The sequence below is a fragment of the Typopeltis vanoorti genome, chromosome 5, assembly GCF_054136105.1.
Source record: "Typopeltis vanoorti isolate ZY-2024b chromosome 5, IOZ_Tvanoo_1.0, whole genome shotgun sequence".
Classification (NCBI taxonomy): Eukaryota; Metazoa; Arthropoda; class Arachnida; order Uropygi; family Thelyphonidae; genus Typopeltis; species Typopeltis vanoorti.
This window is the reverse complement of record NC_143553.1, coordinates 143,555,219-143,576,055: the sequence shown is the minus strand read 5'-3', so window position 1 is coordinate 143,576,055 and position 20,837 is coordinate 143,555,219. Positions and strand designations below refer to the sequence as shown.

At 33.9% G+C, this 20,837-nt stretch overlaps 1 protein-coding gene across 1 annotated transcript in view; it reads right to left on the bottom strand.

Moving 5' to 3' along the window:
- Nucleotides 1-20,837, bottom strand: part of LOC150106895 (WD repeat-containing protein 48) — a 216,875-nt gene that overhangs the window by 20,964 nt on the left and 175,074 nt on the right. Inside the window, exons 17-18 of the mRNA XM_090392799.1 lie at nucleotides 16,095-16,174; nucleotides 1,018-1,225 (exon numbers count right to left, since the gene is read on the bottom strand). Coding sequence (XP_090248925.1) covers nucleotides 1,018-1,225; nucleotides 16,095-16,174 — 288 coding nt within the window. The remainder of the gene's footprint in view (nucleotides 1-1,017; nucleotides 1,226-16,094; nucleotides 16,175-20,837) is intronic.

Here is a 20,837-nt window from a genome sequence, read left to right as displayed (position 1 = left end):
GATGGAGGGAGCTGGTGGAGAAGGACTTGCAGATAAAGAACTTGGATGTGGTTACAGCCCAAGACAGGAGGATGTGGAGTAGACTCATTAAAAACTGCACCCCTACTTAAGTGGGATAAGCTGAAGAAGAAGAATCTGTTTATATAAGAGCATAACACAAAAATCTATGTTATGCCTCCAACAAATATTAATCTTATTATTTCCTTTAGTCTGGTTTTCTAAAAATATCTTAATCAGATTTTAAAATAATAGAAACATTGGAGGGAAGTAGAGGTAACATGTAAGGAGAAAAGAGTGGATATGAAGTAGTACTATAATGATCAACACACAAAAACATGAAAATCTAATCCAGAATTCCAGGTGAACAATAAATAAAAATGGCAATGATCCCTTTCTACTAGCAGTTAATCAAGATAAATGTTTTAGAAAGGAAAATGCTTTTAGTTTTTGGTTTGAGTTCTGAATTACAGCCAAAGTATGGCTAAGAAGTAGACATTATGTCTGTTAATTGCACCATATTTTTCTGGACATTTGCCTATCTTGTGGGATGAGGGAGGGGAAACCCCTAAGTGTTCAAGAGGGAAACTTCTTACCACCTCTATGAGATCAACTAGAAAGAAATGCAAAATGTGTTCAAACTTCTTGCACTATGATTTACTGAAATCAACATTCAGGGATATTTCTTTGAGTTACTCAGGATCACCTTATAGAATGTACACAAGTTCAATTATCCATGCCTTCTTGCTAAATACAGGCTTCACCTGTTTCCTTTTTCAGTTGTATACATCACTTAGATGAAAGAGTATATTAATTTTCTATTATTTTATTTCTAGATGTTTCCATTATTCTGTTATATTTTATGATTAAGAAAATGTAAACCCGCTGCCAACTTCTTGCATGTCCAGATTCTCAGCACTGCTGAAAACTACCAAAGATGAATTTCAGAATTATTTGGAAATCTAACTTTTCACTGGATTTCTTTCAACTGCGCACTTTGAAAAGTTGTTATAACTTTACCTGATCTTGGCACAGCAATTCTACTTTTTCTTCTGCTATAGATGCTCTTTCTTCATCTCGTTCTGGTTCTGGTTTCTCCTGGCTTCCTGACCCTCCCGACTGACTAGCTGTTTGGGATCCTGCATCTGATCCAGCCCCTATATATTTTTCATATGCATGTTCTATAACTTTTCTTACTTGTAGCATATCACTAGCTGATAACCTCTCTCTGTAAAAGAGGACATTTCTTTTGTTAAACGCTTATGTTGATTTTACAATAAAGTAATAATAATTCATTTGGTAAAAGAAAATTAATCTAGGTAACTGAAGTAATGTTTTAAAGCATTTTACTACAAAATTTTGATAACTTAGGGATACATCTCTTTTTCAGTTTTAAACAGTATTATATAAAGAAAACTGCCAAGATATGTCTAATTATAAATGGAAGAATTATCTCAATAAAAAATATTTGATCTCTGATAGTACCTCAACTTGGGTAAAGAAATCAAATTTCCACATAAATAACAACATAAGAGGATAAACAGGTGGATAAATAAGAATTTTCCCAGAAATCTGATGCAAGATGAATTGTTTTTGGGTACAATACTGGATCTGCTTCATAAACGAGTCCATGATTTAATGAGATATGTGTTGATATATCCATTTAAAATAACCAGTACCTCCCACAACTGAATATAGCATAAAAAGTGCATGATCATTCCTAAAAAGGTCACACAGAAGAATGCTAATAGAACAGACACATGCTAAAAACCAGAGCATCAGAAAAACAACATCCTATACAATGAAGTTATGATGGTCATAAAGTAACTAAGCTCTGTGTATTGACTGTTACAGAGAAAAAGCAATGGATTTTGTTGTGGTGGCAGATGCATGACTACAGAACATTTCTAGAGCCTTCCCCCCCCCCAACATATTACTGTAGCTTCCTTAATCACAAAAACATTTAATGAAAATTCTCAAAACAATATGTTACATACGAACTTTTTTTTTTAAGGAAGATTGCTTTAAAGCCATTGTCACACCTTCATTTGGGTACATCACAAAATATTAAAACAGTTTACAAATAATGCAAAAAAATTAGATAAAAAGAGAACAAAATTAGACAAAATGTTGACACAAGCATTTGAAATAAAAATAGTAAGAAAATCCTATAGGAAGACCAAATTAAGATAGACTGATAAAATGAAGAATGCCTTGAAACTCCAAAATGTAAGAACTGACTATGTTAGAGAAATAACAAATAAGACAAGTTTGTAACAACATTGTTAACAATATAACTGCTAGGAAATCTTTGCATTTTAATCATAATATAATGTAACACTTGAAAAATATTCTTGAAAATGTTTTGCCCTTTGACAACCAGAAAGGATTTCTATTTGAACATGATAATGATCCCAAGCACACCTCAAAGTTCTGCAAGGATGATTTATAAGTCCAGCTGTTTCAAATTATGATGAGGCAACTAAGGCTATGAGGACCAGCAACAATTGTCAGCAACTGTTTGGCCTCCATGATCATCAGATTTAAAACACAGAACTTCTATGGTACGAACTAGACAGAAATATTCTAAAGTACTGTACTGTCCTTTCCAACTTCAAAATCTCATCTTTGGAAAATACAGTAAGTGCTCACCATTGCAAACACCACTGTAATGAAATACATTATAACCAACTAATGAAATGTTCTGAACAAAGCCTCAACAACACTAATGCTGTTTCAGCTAGCTATTGCAAGCAACGAAAGTTATAACATTTGCTGAATAGCATATCTTTTTAACTCAATCTACCATGTCTATTTATCTTTTGCTCAGCAGAAATAAGCAGCTGGAAAATTACTACGAAATACAGTAATATGTCATAACTTACTTTAACGATATTACAACACCTAACAAACTAAATTATAAAAAGATGTTTACTAATTGACTTATATTTCACTGGATTTCAAACCAGCATCTTCAGAGCAACAACATGTTACAGTTACACACGACAATAAGTGAATGTTGTAAAACTCATCTCATCTCATAATCAAATTCCTGACATGTACCCTCAAGGGGTGTACAGGATAGTATGATAGTACTACATGAAAAACTTACATCATCACTAACTTCCAAATCAGTCTGTTACTGTAAACTCCAACATTTTTCAGATCTTATATTTTTGTCTTCTAAGAAACTTTTTACTGGCAGAGAACACCTGTTTTGCTACCCATTCTCTTCCCATTCTGTTTAAGTGACCATACCATCTGAGATCAGCATTACTAACAGATTCCTGGATGCTAACAATGTAAAGTTCTTTCTTAATATTCTAATTTTTAATATGATTATTAAATTAAATAATATGATATAACATAATTGCCATTGATGTCATCTGTTCATGCCCCTAATCTTTCTCAGGACTCTCATATCTGTGGTCTTTGTTCAAGTCTTTAATTTCTAACTCAGCTCTCAGATCCATCATCATCAAATTCCTGCCATGTACTCTCAAGGGGTGTACAGGATATGATAGTACTACATGAAAAATTTACATCATTACTAACTTCCTATCTACAATTTTCCTCCAAATTAGTTCTGTTACTTGTCAAGACTCCAACATTACCAGATCTTATATTTCTATCGTCTAAGGCACTTTGTACTGTATCAGTCCACCTATATCTTGGTCTTCCTCTGAGTCGTTTTCCTGCCAACTTGGCAGAGAACACTTGTTTTGCTAATCTTTCCTCGCCCATTCTGTTTAAGTGACCATACCACCTGAGATTAGCTCTGGTAATGCATTCCTGGATGCTGACAATGTCAAGTTCTTTCCTAATATTCTCGTTTTAATATGATATTGCCATTGATGCCATCTGTTCACGTCTCTAATCTTTCTCAGGACTCTCATATCTGCAGTCCCTAGTCTTTGGTCAAGCGTTTTACTTCTGACCCAGCTCTCAGATCCATAAGTTAAAACTGGTTTGAACACTGTCTTGTATACAGCTAATTTAGTGTTCCGACTAATTTCTCTCTTATTCCATATGAATTTATTCAATTGACTTCCTACCATACCAGCTTTGTTGATTCTGTTGTCTATTTCCATATTTAATTTACCATTTTCACTAAAAATTGTGCCTAAGTAGCTGAAATGTTTTACTTGTTCCACAGGTTCTCCGTTCACAACACATTTGACATTTTCAATGATTCTGCCAATTTTCATTGTCTTTGTCTTTTTATTGCTGACCTTCATACCATATCTATTACAACAGTTATTCAATTTAGTCAGAGAATCTTGCAGACTTGTGGTGGATTTATTTAGAAGTATAACATCGTCTGCATAAAGCAAAGAGCTGGCATTAACATCTCCAATTTTGATATCACGTTTAATACCACTTTCCTTCATAATGTGATCCATATAGATAATGAATAACAGAGGGGATAATGTACATACTTCTCTCACACCAGATTTAACATTAAACCATCTTCCTGTACTTCCTTCAATTCTAACTACTGACTTACAACTCAAATAAAGACTAAGTATTGCTTGATATAATGCCCCATTGACACCATATAACTATAGCGTATTGAATAGCTTCTCTCTTGGCACCTTGTCATATGCCTTTTCCAAATCGACAAAACTTAAATACAGATCTTTGTTATATTCCAATGATGTCTCCACTATTTGTCGTAAAGTGAAGATCTGATCCTGACAGCTTCTATTTGACCTGAATCCAGCTTGTTCTTCACCAAGCTTTTCTTCCACAATTCTTCTCAACCGTTTCTCAAGTATACTTGCATAGATCTTGCCAGGAATACTCAGGCTTGAAATACTTCTGTAATTCTCACATTCAGTTTTATTTCCCTTTTTTATATATGAGAGCTCTACTCCAATCATCAAGAATTCATTCCTGTGTCCAGACATTCTGGACTATGCAGTGCAGCCACTGTAACACTTTTATACCATCATACTTCAGCATTTCTGGTCGAATATCATCTACTCCTGTTGTCTTTCCACATTTCAAGCCTTTGATGGCTTTTTCCACTTCAAGTATGGATATGTATTCCTGACTGCATGCCTGGTCAGTGTTTATCACTGTGCTGTCATCACTGCTTGTTTCATTTAGCAAATTTTTGAAAGTAATTACTCCATACTTCAAGGATATCTTTTTCTCCCGTTTTCATTTCACCTTTATCATCTCTAACTCCTTTTACACCACTCTTTCCTCCATTCCTAAGCTTCTTCAACAACCTCCAGAATATTTTGCCACCTTCTTGGTATTTATTTTCTATGTTCTTGCCAAAGTTCTCCCATGACTTTCTTTTAGCTAGTTTTACACAGTGTTTTGCTTTCTTACATTTGTCTCTATATTCTCTAAGAGCAAAAGCTGACTTATTTGCCAGGAACTTTTGATATGCTTTCTTCTTTTCCGTCACTGCCTCATTAACTTCCTGTGTCCACCATGGAGTTCTAATTTTTCTATCCTTGCAGACAACCACATGCCTCTCTAGCTGAATCAATCAGGGTTTTCTTCAAGGCTTGCCACTGAATCTCCAAGGTTTGGTTCCTGTTCTCAAACTCTTTCATTTTTTCTTCAATAATCTTTGTGTATTTTAGTCTACAGTTCACATCTGAGAGCTGCTCAACTTTTATTCAATTTAAAACTTTCTTACATGTTATTCTTTTCAATATGAAATTCAATTTTATCCTGCTCAAGACTAAAAACTCTTATGTTGTAAAAAAAGAAGTATTACAGTTGTGTAGGAGCTGATCATGGGATAACAGTCTCTTGAATTTTTGGCAAATTAATGCAGTCATACTTGTTAAGGTTATGAGAATGCTTCATAGCCATTAACGACTTCAAAAACAATTCTTCTAACCTATAACAACTTCTTTTTAGCATATTTGTATTCTTCCTTCTAATCCTGTGTGCAACAGTGTCAAAACATTGTCTGTCAGTCCAGACTTGCCATAATAACAGTATCAAATGTATTTCTTATGTTCTCCAAGGAGGATGTCAACAGATCTTCCTGTCTGTCAACAGTAGGCTAAGTCACAGTCACAGGGAACTTCATCCATTCCAGTACATGCTAGAGGATGGAAGGAGAGCAGATTCAAGTTGCTAATTTGACATGTGGCTTCAATGTGGTGTAAAGGTTATATTTTATTATTACTTTAGCTATCTTTTGAGATATATCTTAGAAATATGGAATAGCAATAGTGGTGTTTTGTTCTTGTGTGTTTGGGGTGAGTAAGTAGCAGGGCCATGTAGTATTTTATCCATTTTGTATGAGCTGTAGCTAATGGTCAAGGAAGTATGGTGAAAATAGTTGAGTTCTATGGAAAGAGCTGCATTATTAGAAGGAAGCCATAGTTTTGTGTGTCTGTTTTTAGAATCCCATATTATTAGGCTGGATGATGAAATGTTTTTGTTATGTAGATATCTTCCTGTATGTTGGTGTCTATACTACATGGAAAAGGATAATGAACAATCTGAAAGGCAAGTGACTAATATGTCAAGAAAAGGCAAAAAGTTACTTAATTCTTTTTCTACTGTGAAGTGAATATTGGGGCATGGGCCGTTAAGGTAAGTTGCAAAAGAATCCTAAGTGAGTGTCACTGGGCTAAATGGGAAACAGATTATCAACAAAGCAGAACCACACTATGTAAGTAGTCATGGTGAGTATTTCAAAGTGTTCCATGTGCAAGTTAACTTAGGGGAGGGGGGGGTATTACAGTACCATTAATGTGTAAATTTTCCCTTGCCAAGTAAAGTAATCTGTTCACACAGTAAATGTGAATAATTCAAAGATATTGAGTGGGACGCTAGACTTTATTAAATCAAGTGTCTTTTGGTGGTACATTAGTAAATACAGAAGTTACACTAAAACCAACCAGCCATTATGTCTACATTTTTAAGGATGTAATTTTTAATTAGTGATTTGAAATAGAAGTTTTTTTTTTATATATATAAACAGAGGAATTACCAGTCAAGGGGCAAAGTAACTTAACTGTTGATCAAGTTCATAAGTGGGACTGTCTATACTATCAACTATATACCAGATAGTTTAACATGAGCAGGTTTATTTTGATGATTTCTTTGGGCCAGGAAGTCACTTTTTTCAAACTGTAACATGTTGTTTGCTCTGAAAATGCTGGTTTGAAATCCAGCAAAATGCCAGTTAATAAACATCTTTTCATAATTTAGTTTGTTTGAAGTTGTAATACCATTATAATAAGTTATAATGTCCAATACCTAAGCTTGTCAATTTGTTTGTTGATTATAACTGAGAATATAATTTACTGAATTATTGTACTATTCAAGAAATTAGATGAGATAACCCATTCAATGACTTGTTATAACTGAGATTTGGTTATTTGAAAGTTAAATAATTGTAAAATCACTATTATTTTATTAGTGTATTTTTAAAGATTAAAAGCTTTGTTTAAATACTTTAATTGCAAGTTGTACAACAACTTCGAAAGACGGTTACTCTCTTGCCTAAGAGAGTGTACTATTTGAAAGAAGCCACATCTTTCTACCCCTTCAAGCTTTCACTGCAGAAACAATAGTGACAAGTATCACTAATTCTCTTTTTGCTTACTTCATAAATAACCAACTTCAAGTTTATTTCTGGTTTATGTCAAGGCAGCAATAATTGCAGAGTAACTTAGTTTTTGAGAAATACTGTTTTCTTTATTAAGATGCGTTTTTTTTAGTTAATTTCCTGTGAAGTATAATTTTTTCTATTAATTTATGTCAGGCAGAAAAAAATCATTCCCAAGTCAATTGATCAGTAATGCACATAAATTGATACCTTTAATTGATTTCAGTAAGACATTAAAAGCTTGCCATCTTTCCCATTTCAAGATCACTTTTTCAGGAATGAATTTTCTTTTCCAAGTTACATTACACATGCCATTTAATGATTTAATGCTGAGGCTAGACCGCCACTTGTAAATGAAATCACGCTGTCATCTATGGAGGTACTCTCATCTCATCTTCCATCAATGTGTTATGTTCAATTTCTTGTCATGGTCAAAAAAGTAACTTAACTTGATAGAAACCAAATTAATACTACAATAGGGCAGTTATTCCTGTGGAAAAAGTCTGCATGTTTATGAATTATGTATATTATCTGGCCAATTGTCATGCAGTAAAAAAACTATGCATCCTCTGTAAAGGCTTTTTGAATCCTAAATTGGATTCAAATCTAAGTCTTTCCAACCAAAGGGAAAAATAGCTCAGTTGTCTTTACAACTGAGCTACAACTCATTTTAGTTATTCTAGCATATCATAACATAAAGACTTCTGTTTTTAATATTTCAGTATTTGGTTCATAATTTATGTTCCAAAAATGTGGAAATGAGTTGAGTGGTTTTTATTTGTCTGGTCAACATTTATAGCCATTTCAAGTACTTTAAGAAAAAGTAAGTACATCTTGTGAATACAATCAAGGCCTTAATTAGCACTTGCATGCAAATCTTTGCCATAAGCACATAACCTTCTCAGTAGCATACTACAGACAATAGCAAGCTTAAAAAAAATGTACTCCCCCCCCCTGTGAAAACTACAGTTGACCCTTGAACAACATGGGGAGGGTTAGGGGTGCTGACCCTCCATGCAGTTGAAAATCCGTGTTTAACTTTTGACTCCCGCAAAACTTAATTACTAATAGCCTACTGTTGAATGGAAGCCTTACTGATAACATAAAAAGTTGATTAACGCATACTGTGCATATTATATGTATTATATACTGTTTTCTTATAATAAAGTAAGCTAGAGAAAAGAAAATGTTAAGAAAATCATAAGGAAGAGAAAATACATTTACAGTACTGTATTTATCGATACTGTAAATTTACTTCGTCTGTTTACAAGATGAATTGTCTGTCAGGGCCTACATGAATATTGTCTTATATGATGCAAAACATTGTAGATGTTATACATATTACTAACACTAGATATCAAATATGAAAAGATAATGCGAAAAAGAAATTCATATTTATTTACTGGTATAACGATTCATGCACTGATAACGAAGAAGCAGCAATATGATTGCTCTATGGTAGCCTAGCCTATACACTAATGGATGAATCGTTATAAAATTTTTATTTTTATGCAGTTATGATTTAATACTGCATCTTTACTTTTGTTTACATTTCTCTAGACTGAGAATGGCAACATGTGTGGTCTGTAAGTGTGTGTGTGTGTGTGTGCACGCGTGCGCATAAGTTTGGATAAATTTTAACTTTTTTATAATAGATTTATGTAAATGATAAAATAAACTATAAATTAAAGATGCCAATAAATTATATTCTTGGTTTAATCCTTTATCCAAGTGTAAGCAAACAAAGTTTGCACGTGAAGTAACTTCACAAATGGGCAACTCATATATAGAGGCTAATGATGTTACATTATGAGATACTAAGGCAAATGATGTGAAGCACATATCCTTACGGACATGCATAATGCTAATTATACATATTCCACTGATGAGGCCTCAATAAAGGTCTAAATCAGTCTGGGATAGTGACTCTTCCCATAATGCATAGCATTATACATGTCTGTAAGGATACGTGCTTTGCATTATGGGATCCTAAGGCAAGTGATGTGAAGTCACTAGCCTCTATACGAGTTGCTCAGTCATGAAGTTCTTCACATGCAAATTTTGTTTGCTTAGAATTGAATAAAGGATTAAACCAAGAATATAATTTCTTGGCATCTTTAATTTATAGTACAACCAAGCAGAAAAACTTTCAACAAGATAAAATAGACAAGTATCCACATATATTTTATATATTCATGACATATCTAACTTTTTCTATATTTCTAGGTTAGATGGATCATCTGAGTTTTTTCAAATTGTCACAAATCTCCAAAATATTTTCCAGTATATTTATTGAAAAAAAAATCAGCATATAAGTGGACTCATGCAGTTCAAACTCATGTTGTTCATGGGTCAACTCTACTTACAAAATGTAATACCCTAGAGCAGGGATTCTCAACCTATGGTACACATACCACTGGTGAGCCACTGCCACTGGAAAAGGTTGAGAACCCCTGCCCTAGAGTACATTAGTACTGGGTGGGCATAAAATAACTTTCCCTCTTTAGAGGCATCTGTAGCTAAAACCAATAAACGGTATGAGACCAAATTTTATATTGAGACTTTTGAACACATGGGGAGATGTTGTCCACGGAAAAAAAGATTTAGTACCAAAAGCAGTCAAATATTTGCAGTAAACACGGGTAAAAAGGATTATGCAAATTTTACTGTGCGTGTGCCTGACATCAGTGCCACTAATTCCACTTAAAAAGGGATTGGGAATGTTCAGTAGAGCGCCTTTTATGCCAGCATTTCAGTAATGAGAGGGTTATCAGTCAGTTCTTTCCGATGGCATGGCCACCTCGATTCCTGGACGTCACTCCATGCGACTTTTGGCTGTGTGTGTGGGGGGGATTTGAAATCCGTTGTGTATGTTGGTGGCGTTCCCAACTTGCATGCCTTGAAAGAGAACATAAAACGGGCTGTTATGAACATCCAATCCGACTCCTTACGCTCAGATGTAGAGCATGTCGCACACCGGATGCAATTTGTTGTACACAAGAAAGGTCAGTACATTGAAAATCATGTATGTGGTCCAGGGGACCCTGATTAATAAAACATTATTTCCTGTGAATTCAATCACTACATTAATTTCTGTCTCTTGCAAGTTGTTGTTTTAGTTTAATTATTATTATTATCATTGTAACATGCCACATATCCAGCTGGAATAATTGATGGGGGTTGTTGCTTACACCATCGAAATGTTATTATTCCATTTTATCTGCTTTTAATGTAATTATCCGCTTGTTTTTGGCTCTGCCAGTGCCAAAATTTCCCCTATCAGCGACTTTTGGTACTAAATCTTTTTTTCATGGAAATCATCTTCCCATGCCTTCAAAAGTCTCAATATAAAATTGGGTCTCATTCTGTTTATTGGTTTTAGCTAGAGATGCCTCCTAAGAGGGAAAGTTATTTTATGGCCACCTGATACTTTGGGTAGAAGACTAATCCAACTAGAGATTAGCCTACAAAAGATTACGACCCTAGAATACGCTAGAATTGTGGGTAGACTAATCTATCGATTAGCCTACCCACAGTACACTTTTAAGCTTTGGACCTGAAATAAGCAGGGTGGTGGTCTCAAACAATGCAATGAAAGTCATCTTCCATTTAAAAATTTTCACAAATACCCAAGCCACTTATGCGATCCAAACCTACATACTATCTGCAGAAGAGTGGAGATGCTCCTGACACAGCCAACCAGGCCAATTAATTCTTTAAAAGACAATGGAACAGTTGCAGTAGGGTAATACAGTAGTATTCATCAGACAACATAAATTTCTCCATATGGAGCAATTTACTATTTTAGCATTTGTTTTTTTTTTTAAATATTCACAGAAGAAATTTCTTTCTTTGTTTTACAATATGCATATCAAAAGTTCAAGTGGATAACTTCTTTGAAACTCTTCTGCCATAAACATTTTTGAAATTAGGTAACTAAAATTACAAGTAAAATTAATTAATTTCACTGTTTTTTGCAGATAAATTAATACAACCTTTCATATACAAAAAAGCTGTTTTTATTTATTTCCAAATCTTCCCGCAAACTTCACAGATTTTCTTAAAGTGCAGTGATCTGCAAAAATGATTTTCGCAGATCAATATCAACTTATATTATCCATCACACTTATTCTCTTTCCCTGTGTGATCAGAAGCACCATTTAAGAGTTGACCTATGCATAATAATTGTCTGCGACTTGAGCATAATTGCTCATGTCAGATAGTCTTTTCCATCCATCAGAGATTTATGGTGACTATGATTAAAGAAGTGATTGACTAAATCTTGTTTCCCGGGAAGGAAAATGAATGATATTAGTAGTACTAATATACACAATTAGTATGATATTAGTATTACTAATATCATTAGTAGAACGATATTTGTCAAAAAAGCAGAGAAGTAAAAGAGTTGATTGCTTTGGCAGACATGAGTGATGAAAAGCAAAATGTATGGTATGAAAGAAAATGTGAATTACTGGATGAAGCAAGAACGAAGGAGGAGAGTGAAAGAGTGAAGATTGTGAGTCAGCTGCTCTGGTATGTCCGAAGATAGCTGAGAGGAGGGTCATGATTGCAAAAGTTGTCAGGAAGCAATTTGTAGACTCATGGACTGAATTTGATGAATGGAAGGACCAATGTACAGTTAATGGATTATACCTGAATGGATCTAAAGTTGGGTGTCTGGAGAAAGTATTGTGTACTGAGAATGTGGAAGTCCAAAATCAGGAAAACTACAGCTACTATGCAGAGGAGATGCAAGTGTGTGTGAAGCAAGTGAGTGAATGAATATAAACAAACAAAACCTAGTCTCTCAGTAATGAATAGAATTAACTTTCATCTGCAATTTATTTATACAAATTCAAGAAGCATCGGGAATAAGAGGGAAGTTTTTGACATTGGCTGCTACAAACAGTTACAGTCATTAGTGAGACTTAGTTGACAAAGGATGATGCAAGTTACAGGAATAAAACATGAGTGGTATAGTATTTTCAGGAAGAATAAATAGAATAGGTTGTGGGGATGGTATTGCTGATGATAGCTGATAAATTGCAAATTAAAAATAGCAGTAGGAAGATAGAGATATGGAAAGCAGTGCATTTGAAACAATCTGGTGTGATAGAAGCCAATAGGATAAGATACACAATTCCTGCTACAGGGTTAGGAAGAGAGAGAGAAGTGTAAGGAGAGATGGGGATAGCATGCATCAGTAAATGAACACAATGAGTAATGGCCTAGTAATTACTATGGAGAACGTCAACTATGGGGACATAGATTGGAGGGTGAAAAGATCACATAACAGGAAGGAAATGGAATTTATTCACCTACTAAGAGATAATTGCTTGAAACAGCATGTAATGAAAGGGAAGTCAGGGTTAGAGACTGCTGGATCTGGTGATGGTATGAAACCATCCAGGTGAGAATGGTGCAATGATAGATGTGACAGAAACTGATATGGAAATAGAGGCAGATGAAACACAGGTACTTAGGATACTGCAGAATGCCAATGCAAATATGGACATAGGATTAAATGGAATATTGGTCCACGTATGATGAAAATATGCAAGGAATTGGCATTTCTTTTGACCAGGCTATTCAACTTAAGTCTGCTCTGGTAAGGTGCCAAGTGAGTGGAAGGAAGGGAAGGCAAAACAATGCTGCTGCTGCATAAAGGAGACTCAAAGACAGAGGCAGAGTATTACAGAGACCAATATCTCAAGAATAGTGGTAGAGTTATTGATGAAACTTGAAACAAAATTCAGGAATTGATGAATATATTCTATGGAAGGACACAGCATGGATTGCTACATCCTTCCATAGAATACATAGGTCATGCCTTAGTAATGTACTCGCTTTTTATAACAGAGTGACAGCCGAGTTGGATAAACAGAATTGCTGCGCAAGAATACTCCTGGACTTTGCAAATTAATGTTATAGGATATCACATGGTTACACAAACTGGAACAAATGGGAATAGATTTGAATCTAGTGATATGGATACCAAGGGTGGTTGATGGAGAGATACAAAATGCACAGGAGCAGGATCCAGAAGAAAGCAGGTGACAAGCAGTGAATTGCAGGACTCTGTGCTTGGGACACTGCAATTCAATTTGTATATTAATGATATAGGAAAATGAACAAACCTGAGAACCATAATAGTTAATCAAGGTGTTGTAGAGAGTTTGCAGTGATTTAAATGAGCTGACAGTATAGGCAGAGGATAATAGATACCAGTTTAATGTAAAAAATATATATAAAGTTAATCATTTCAAAATGAAGAGATTTACATGCCGAGTACTACACTGACTATACTCCAAAACATCCATGAGGCTAGAGATTCTGTATTTGCAGCTAGGGATTGAAGTTCAAGGGACATATTGCAAAAGCAGCCAAATTGTGCAAGACCACTGCCCTGCTTATTGGAGGCCTGAAGTGGCTTGAAAACATTCCATGTTTGATTTCTAGAGAAGGGTTCCTAGACTATGTTAAAATAAATAAAAAAAATTACAAAACCATTATAAAATGGATAAAAAATCCTTAGCCTACCCACAGTACAAAATATACTATAGGTTTATAATAACCTTTCATTGGTGGGAGCATTTAAAAAAACTAGCAAAGAGGATTACTTGGTTGCTAACAAGCAGAGATATAGGTTTCTTGGGATGAAGAAGTGGTGGAGATCTAGAAGCAAGTGACTAAGATAGTGACTGGCCTGTGGAATGCTCTCTATGATGATATATTGAGGATTTTTTGGATTGCAGAAGTTGGTTGTCAGGCAGTAAAGAGGGAATATGATAAAAATATAGAAATTACTAAAAGGTTTTTTGGAATGATGCAGAGGATTTTTCAATATTGGGCTAGAAGAAGGGGGTCATCAGGACTTAATTGTTTTCAACTTGGAGCATGGTGAATAGTTTATTGTGAGTGTTCTGCTGGTGTTCAAGGAGAAGTATGACAGATATTGTGTGGACAGTGTTGGCTTCCCACGATGAGTCTTCATGAAAATATCTATGCAATAATAACAATTTTCTTTGACTGAAGGTGATATATTGTAAATTGGTAAATAATTTCACCTTATCTTTGAAAGAATATATCTTCTTTTAAAGATATATTCTTGAATCTTTGATTTGAATAATTTGAATCTTCGATTCAAACTACTGATATAATATATGCATAAAATTTTGGGTATGAAATCTGTTTTCTATTTCTTCTCTGACTAAATTTAAACCCTAATAATTCTTTTGGTAATTCACAATGTTATTAACTTTCATAAAATAACTCTTTTCTCTGTTGCTGCTTATAACTAAAATAAAGTTTTAATGCTTTTGTCAATGAATAGTGGTTTCAAGTTAGTTCACAATATGAATTGGATTCACCAGATCACTATTTATGGATTTCATCCATTAATAGTGATCTGGTGAATCTAAGGATTCTAATGTCCTTAGGTTAATGTTTTCATATATATATATATATATATATAAAATATGAAATTATAGGGTGATAAAAGATCACGTTTAGCTCTTACATGTTCAAAACCTAAAATACTATATCCATAACTACTAACAGCAACGTATCAACATATGAAACTCCTGCAATTCAAAGGAGGCAGGAAGAAGTTCCATTTTAAGCTTGATTCATAAGAGGGTCACAAAGGTTGTAGCTATTCTTCTGAATTAATACTTTCTTGAGTATTATTGATTGCTGAGAATCAGTTAGGAGAGAGGCTCATGCTACCAAAATAATTTACTATAGCAAACCTTGCGCTATAATGAAATGTTTCTATGGATTTGCAATAGCTGCTCATCATGTATTACAAGAGGGAGCACAAAGCATCCAGTGATGCATTTGACTGTGAATGCATCAAATGCCAAAACTGTTAGACAGAGGGATGATTTGGATGAATCAAAAATTCAATAATCATACTTTTTTTAATGAGTTATATAAATTAAAATCACTAAATATTTTAAAGTAATTATATTACAACACTTTTTTTATTTAATGCATTTATAAACAAGCAACTTTCATATACAGTGAACTTATTAGGACCAATGAAGTAGTTTGTTATAATGGAAGATTTGCTCTGTGAATATTCTCTAGCATTGATGCTATGGGGCTGTGTTTGGTATATTCAGTATACATTTTACATTCACTATAGTTTACTATCATGAAAGTCTACAGCATAAAAATGTTACTTTATGGGTGGATAAATTCTTATGAATACTTGTGCAGTTGCTACTTCTGGATATATGTTTCAATAAATATAGCATCTTACATATGTATACATTAGGTGTACTTATTAGTTAGTTATGAGTGGCAACGATATTATTTTAATTTTAAAGTGGTGCAATCTGTTGAAAGATTCAATGTTTTATTTATGAAGCAGCTGATAATGAGTGCTTCTTGCAATACCCTATACAGGAAATTCACAATTCTTATGTTCTATTAAAATAACCTATTTAGTAAGAATGGGCTTTTTTGTTTTTCATTCTTACTGCTATGGAAAACTTACTTTTTTAACGTTTTTACTCCAGATGATGAAGAATGAGGCACAAGGTAGAAAGGAATCTTGTTGAATCTTGGCATATTCCTCTATAAGAGATATTAATAATTAATATATAAATATATATATACATAAATTTATATTTATAAATAAATTTATAATATATATTAGGGTTACCAAGTAATTTCATAAACTTGGTTATTTTACTCCTAATTCCAAGTAAGCAAACAGTTAAGTTTGCGCTTGAACGTAGTTCAAGTCTAAAGGTGGTGCAACACCAGGGCAACTCATTGTAAAGGTGGGTAAAGCTACTCACTGAGGAGACCTCAAAAAAGGTTGAAACCGGTCTGGGTAGTGACCCCCACCCATAATGTATTGCAGTATACATCTCTTAGTGAGATGTGTTTTACTTTATGGAAAATACTAAGAATAGTGATCAGAGCTTTACCCACCTTTACAATGAGTTGTTCTGGTGTTGTACCACCTTTAGACGCAAACTTAACTGTTTGCTTACTTGGGATTAGAAGTAAAAGAACCAAGTTTATGAAATTACTTAGTAACCCTAATATACATTACCCAAGGTAAAAAAACTTATTTACAAATATATATATATTTATTTATAAAGAATTGAATGACTAGAACCGAGATTTAAGTAAAAAGGTTTTAATATAAAAACACAACTAGTTTCAGCTTGTAACAGCCTTCATCAGGTAACATTATAAAAGAAAGAAAAAAAAAAAAACGCTGAAGCTTAAATAAACTATGAACATCATAGAGAGTCTCTATACATAATTGACATTAAATCATTGTGGTTGTATTTAAAGCTGTTCTTTCATTAGCTGTATTGTTGGGAAAGTGTGTGCTAGTAGCATCTCGTGAACCAGTACATGATTACAGCTGAATGACAATCTGGGAGGTTGTAGCTCAAATTATTATTTAGATTAACAGGACTGAAGATGATTTCTCTAGATTCCACGATTTTTCTCTCTAGTTCATCATTGCAACGGAAGATGTTAGTAGATTTTTCCAGCAGACTTTGTGACTTTGGTTTTCATCATTAGGATTAGTCGAGAAAAGGATATGACTTGATAATGCACTGGCTCGCTGTCTCTTGTAAGTAATGTCCCTCATGTGTTCTTCCATACGCAATTCAACAGATTTGTCTGTCTGCCCAAAATAAGGAATATCACAATCACACAATATTTTATATACACCAGGGTATTTGAGTTGATGATGACAAGGTTTTGGGTGACTTATTAAGAAATGGATCTTTGGAATTGCATATGGAAGAACACATGAGGGACATTACTTACAAGAGACAGCTAGCCAGTGCATTATCAAGTCATATTCTTTTCTCGGCTAATCCTAATGATGAAAACCAAAGTCACAAAGTCTGCTGAGAAAAATCTACTAACATCCGTTGCAATGATGAACTAAAGAGAAAAATCGTGGAATCTAGAGAAATCATCTTCAATCCTGTTCATCTAAATAATAACTTGAGCTACAACCTCCCAGATTGTCATTCAGCTGTAATCATGTACTGGCGTTCACGAGATGCTACTAGCATGCACTTTCCCAACAATACAACTAACGAAAGAACAGCTTTAAATACAACCACAACGATTTAATGTCAACTATGTATAGAGACTCTCTATGATGTTCATAGTTTATTTAAGCTTCAGTGTTTTTTCTTTTTTCTTTCTTTTATAATGTCACCTGATGAAAGCTGTTACAAGCCGAAACTAGTCGTGTTTTTATATTAAAAAACCTTTTTACTTAAATCTCGGTTCTAGTCATTCAATTCTTTATAAAAATATGTATGTTAACCGAGTTAATGATCATTCTTTCATATATATATATAGTCCTTGAATTTGTGTATGATTCATAATAGGTCACAGCTAAACAATTTAGAAGCATATGAAAATGTGGTGCACACGTCAAAAAGGCAACACAAAAGATTTCAATGATGTGCAGTTTAACTTTCACCACAAGAATATGGTGAAAGAGGATATGCTACAGATAAAAAGAATAAAGGAAAATGCAGAAGAAAATCGATACATCAGTATGTGTTGATTTAAAAAAAAAAAAAAAAAAAAAAATCAGCTAACGCCTTTTTATTCCCGTATACGGGAGTAGGCGAGGCCATTTAGCCCTATCTAACTTTTTTTTGGAGACTGAGTGGGCAGTTCAATCTCCACTGGTACCAATCAGAGATAGATGGCCCAAGGCTATCACTAATTAAGTGGTACACAGTGAAGAGAGACGGCTCAAATGTGCCGCCATCTTGTGGTCCCTAACCCTAACACAATATATTTAATGTCTGAAATAATGTGGGTTCTACGGTCGATTTTCTTGAGTTTACGGGACGAAAAACCCGCTTGCCCGTGCCAGAGATTGACTAACTCGGGAACCGGTCGAAAAAAGGCTTAGAAAAATTTCCTCTAGTCGCTGACTAGACTCGAAACCAAGTCTTCCTTCGTGCGGCCAAGCGCCATGGTGTGCAAACGCCACATCCACTGAGCTACACAGTGTTGATTTAAAAGAAGTAAAAGATGAATTAAAGATACCAAGAAATTATATATAGGTAACCCTTGTATAACGCGGTCTACAAATTGTAGTAAACCTTATTCAACGCAGTACTTATACAGTGCGGTTTCAAAATAAAACATGGTCTAAAAATTGTAGTAACCCTTTATCTTTTCATATATTTTTTCACTACTCGATTTAAAAATCAAATTTTATCTTTGTTAAATTTGAGTCTGCCTGCATCATGCATGTAGTTATAAGTAGCGAATTTTGATTAGGGAAAATACCCTTTAGCATGCATGTACGTCAATTGTTTACAGTATAAATTGTTTATTGTTGAAAATTGTTTGTTTTCTGGCAGGAAAGCACATTAAAAATCATAAGTGTGTTAATCTCAAGCTGAGCACTTTATTTTCTTGTGAGTTACATACAATATGTAATGCTTTTTTATTAAAAATTTTATTTTTATACTAATGGCCACATAGAGGGCTTTTGCAATATGCAATTGAAAATGAAATTAGTGAATTAATTAATGGGGAAATAGATTTAAAATAGGAGGAATTGATACAATTAATAGATGACGTCGAACCAAATGGCGGAGAAAGTTCTGCCAAAGATTCTGATTGTGATGAATCTGTTAAAGAATTCAGTTTAAAGAAATTAGCAGAAGGATTGAACCTGAAAAGAAAGTTAGGAAGTTATTTTATGGATAATGATCCCTCAATGGAGCGCTTCAGAAAATTCATGAGACAATTGGATATTTATTTAGCTCCATATTATGAACTTAATAAAAAATTGCATCATCGTGGTAAATAAGGTCTTATTACTGACTTCTTGATAACTAAACCAGCCGAAGCATGCAATGAGAATTATACAAATGATATCCAAGAGACTTCAAGTGATGACGACGTCCGGCCACTCGTAAATAAAGAACATCTAAGAAATGTTCGTTTTGAAGACAGTGATTACGATTAAATTATGCACTTTATTTTATTTTGCCTAAAACATTTCTGCATTACGGGCAATGAAGTTTACATACAATTTGTATTTTTATAAGTTTATACTATGTATATTGTTTCATAGTTTTTTTTCTTAACTTACATGAATTACCTGAATTAAATAAAAATATTTTTTTTGTTGGATATGTCATTGTTGTTTATATAATTTAAAAAAATAATAAAAAATCGATTTCGGAACATAACCTTACTTTTTCTATGTGATCTGAGTCTCGCATAACGCGATTTATATAATGCGCCATTTCTGTGGAACCTAACATCCACGTTATACGAGGGTTACTTGTACTTGGTTTAATCCATTATCCAAGTGTAAGCAAACAAAGTTTGTGCCTGAAGTATTTTCAGGACTGGGGCAACTTTTGGTAAAGGTGGTCACACTTCACATCACTTGCCTTAGTATCCCATAATGCAAAGCACATCTCCTTGCAGACATGTATAATGGTTTCAACTTTTATTGAGGTCTCATCAGTGGGAGCCAGACCCAAAGGTGATATTTTCATATATGAGTTGACAAAAGGTGTCACACCTTATTATTATAATACTCTGGATTAAAGATAGATAGTTGTTGAACGTTTTTCCACTTGGTTATACTATAAATTAAAGACACCAAGAAATTATATACTTGGTTTAATCCATTATCCAAGTGTAAGCAAACAAAGTTTGCACCACCTTTACCACGAGTTGCCCCAGTCCTGAAAATACTTCAGGTGCAAACTTTGTTTGCTTACACTTGGATAAGAGGAAAAAGATATTAACTACCACTACACAAAGGCCAATACAAGACCATATGGCACACAATGGCAATGATCATAAGCATTTAAAGACATGGAAAGGCTTTTGATTTTGTAGCTCATGAAAAGTGATATATATATACCCTTCAATATACCCTATTCTTCCTATGGGTTTAAATTCGGAAGAAGGCTAGTTCAGAAGCCTTAAGGTAGCAGCCATACCACTGAACTATTCCATCGTCAGGCTAGTCTCCTGACATGGAGAATGTAATTCTACTTGTAAGCTGACAGAAAAAGATAATTGGATTGAATCTATAGAAAAGGTAAAACAAAAATGGAAACGACAAAATATAATACACATAGCAAACTGGAATGTAAGAGGAATAGCATATAAAGAAATAGAATTAGACCAACTATTAAATGAAAGAAATTTTAAAATAGCAGTAATCACTGAAACAAAAAAGAAATTAAAAGGAACT